Raw genomic sequence first — 2,633 nt, forward strand, 5'->3', positions numbered from 1 at the left:
ATGTACTCTCTTTCTCTCTAAGATCAAAAACAGCAATTCTGTAATACTGCCGCAAGGCACAATGTGGTAAGACTCACTGTCATTTATTGAGCAGTTATTACCTGCCAGTCACAGTACTTCGTGCTTTAAATGTATCATCTTATTTAATGCTTATAATTTCTCAGTGAGGCAGGTGATGTTAGTAATGCCAAATAACATAAGAGGAAACTAGAAAATGATTTACTTGTACTGTTCAGTTTTCAAATATTCCTTGCTACTAATGATTAAATTCTTCGTGTTTTTTTTTTTTTTAAGTTTTCCCATGAGCAAGCAGCAAAAATAGAATGTGGTGGGTAGAATTCCAAGCAGCCTTCAAGACTCTTGCCCATTGGTATACACTTTCTATTTAATAACCTTTTTTGAGTATGCCTGGGACCTGTTAATAAGATGAGATATCACCCCTTTGACTGCATTACATAACATTATATAACATTTTGTTATAGCAAACTGGAGAGAGTTTATCTTGTTGGTTTCAAAGAAGTAGCCTGTCGTGTTCTAAGAAGACCAAGTAGCTAGGACTTTCTAGGACCTAGGGTGACCACTATAAGCTGACAGTGATATGTCCTGCCAACAAACAGCAAGAAAACTGGGACCTCAGGCCTAAAACTACAAGGAATTGAATCATGCACACAACCCCCTTAAGGTTGGAAGATGATCCCCAGACTCAGATGAGATTGCAGCCCCTGGTGATACGTTGATTAAAACCTGGTGAGACCCTGAACGAGGAACCCAGCTGACCTGACCCTGACCCACAGAGAAGGTGAGACAATAAATTTGCATGTTTTATGCCAGTAAGTTTGTGGTAATTTATACACCCATTGAAATCTAGACAATGTGTTTCTTCTAATTTATTCTGCACGTGTCTCTCTCTCTCTGTGTGTATGTGTGTGTGACGTGTGTGTGACATGTGACACACACATACACACACACAGAGAGAGAGAGAGAGAGAAAGAGAGAGAGAGAGAGAGAGAGAAAGAGAGAGAGAGAGAGAGAGAGAGAGAGAAACTAGGAAATCACTTCATTAGCTTTATGAAGGAAGCTTTGTAAAAAGCAAAGTCCAGGAAAACTCCAAATTATCTACCTGGTGTTCACATAGAGAATGGATTCTCAGTTATCAATTAATTGGTAAATGCTGGGTGCTCTTTATATCCCCAAAGGGTGAGAGACCAAGGGTGAGGAGAAATGTCTAACACCAGCCTCGTGACTGAGTTCATCCTCATGGGCCTTCCCCATGCCCCAGCGCTGGACGCCCCACTCTTTGGAATCTTCCTGGTGGTTTATGTGCTCACTGTGCTGGGGAACCTCCTCATCCTGCTGGTGATCAGGGTGGATTCTCACCTCCACACCCCCATGTACTCCTTCCTCACCAACCTGTCCTTCATTGACATGTGGTTCTCCACTGTCACGGTGCCCAAAATGCTGATGACCTTGGTGTCTCCAAGCGGGAGGACTATCTCCTTCCACAGCTGTGTGGCTCAACTCTACTTTTTCCACTTCCTGGGGAGCACCGAGTGTTTCCTCTACACGGTCATGTCCTATGATCGCTACCTGGCCATCAGTTACCCGCTCAGGTACACCCGCATGATGAGTGGGAGCAGGTGTGCCCTCTTGGCCACCAGCACTTGGCTCAGTGGCTCCCTGCACTCTGCTGTCCAGACCATATTGACTTTCCATTTGCCCTACTGTGGACCCAAATGGATCCAGCACTACTTCTGTGACGCACCGCCCATCCTGAAACTGGCCTGTGCAGACACCTCAGCCAATGAGATGGTCATCTTTGTGAACATTGGGGTAGTGGCCTTGGGCTGCTTTCTCCTGATAGTGCTGTCCTATGTGTCCCTTGTCTGTTCCATCCTGCGGATCCGCACCTCAGAGGGGAGACTCAGAGCCTTTCAGACCTGTGCCTCCCACTGTATCGTGGTCCTTTGCTTTTTTGTTCCCTGTGTTGTCATTTACCTGAGACCAGGTTCCAGGGACGTCATGGATGGAGTTGTGGCCGTTTTCTACACTGTGCTAACACCACTTCTCAACCCTGTAGTGTACACCCTGAGGATCAAGGAAGTGAAGAAAGCTGTGTTGAAACTGAGAGACAAAGTAGCATATTCTCAGGAAGAATAGATACTAGGAAGTAGATACACTAGTTTGTTTTAAAATAGTAATATAATTTAGTTATTCATGTGAAATTGATTATATGTATAGTTCTCAGTGTTAAACATTATTCCAAAACACCTGCACAGTTATAATTCTTCCCCAAATTTTCTAAGAGAGTTTTAACATCACAGCTAGACTTGTATTTATGAGGAATATGCTTATATTCTGATTTATTTATTCATTTCTCATCAATAGGTTCATATTAATTTAAAAAAATATTTTAATCGAATCTCCAAGATAGATGGTCGAGTCATTCGTGTTTACAACTTGATAAAAAGCTTTTGTGTTTTGTTTGATTTCTTGTGCACACAAACTTAACAATTTACCATTATGGAGACATTGTTCAAAAATAGCAACAAATATTTGAGGTCATTTTTCTAATTGTGGTTGTAGCTGTTCAAATTTCTTTTTGGTTTTAATGTATTTGTATATACAAATCCAAA

The 2,633-nt window shown here is 42.0% G+C and overlaps 1 protein-coding gene across 1 annotated transcript; it reads left to right on the top strand.

The window, feature by feature from the left end:
• Positions 1-990: 990 nt before the first annotated feature.
• On the top strand, positions 991-2,265 carry LOC102118380 (olfactory receptor 10G9). The gene has a single exon (XM_065529750.2). It carries the CDS (start codon positions 1,222-1,224, stop codon positions 2,155-2,157), a length of 936 nt encoding a protein of 311 aa, XP_065385822.1. The 5' UTR covers positions 991-1,221; the 3' UTR covers positions 2,158-2,265.
• Positions 2,266-2,633: the final 368 nt, after the last annotated feature.

This window comes from Macaca fascicularis, chromosome 14, assembly GCF_037993035.2.
Source record: "Macaca fascicularis isolate 582-1 chromosome 14, T2T-MFA8v1.1".
Lineage (NCBI taxonomy): Eukaryota > Metazoa > Chordata > Mammalia > Primates > Cercopithecidae > Macaca > Macaca fascicularis.

Excerpts from the sequence above, each read along its gene's own strand:
- LOC102118380 (XM_065529750.2), top strand. The coding sequence starts at position 1,222 with ATGTCTAACACCAGCCTCGTGACTGAGTTCATCCTCATGGGCCTTCCC.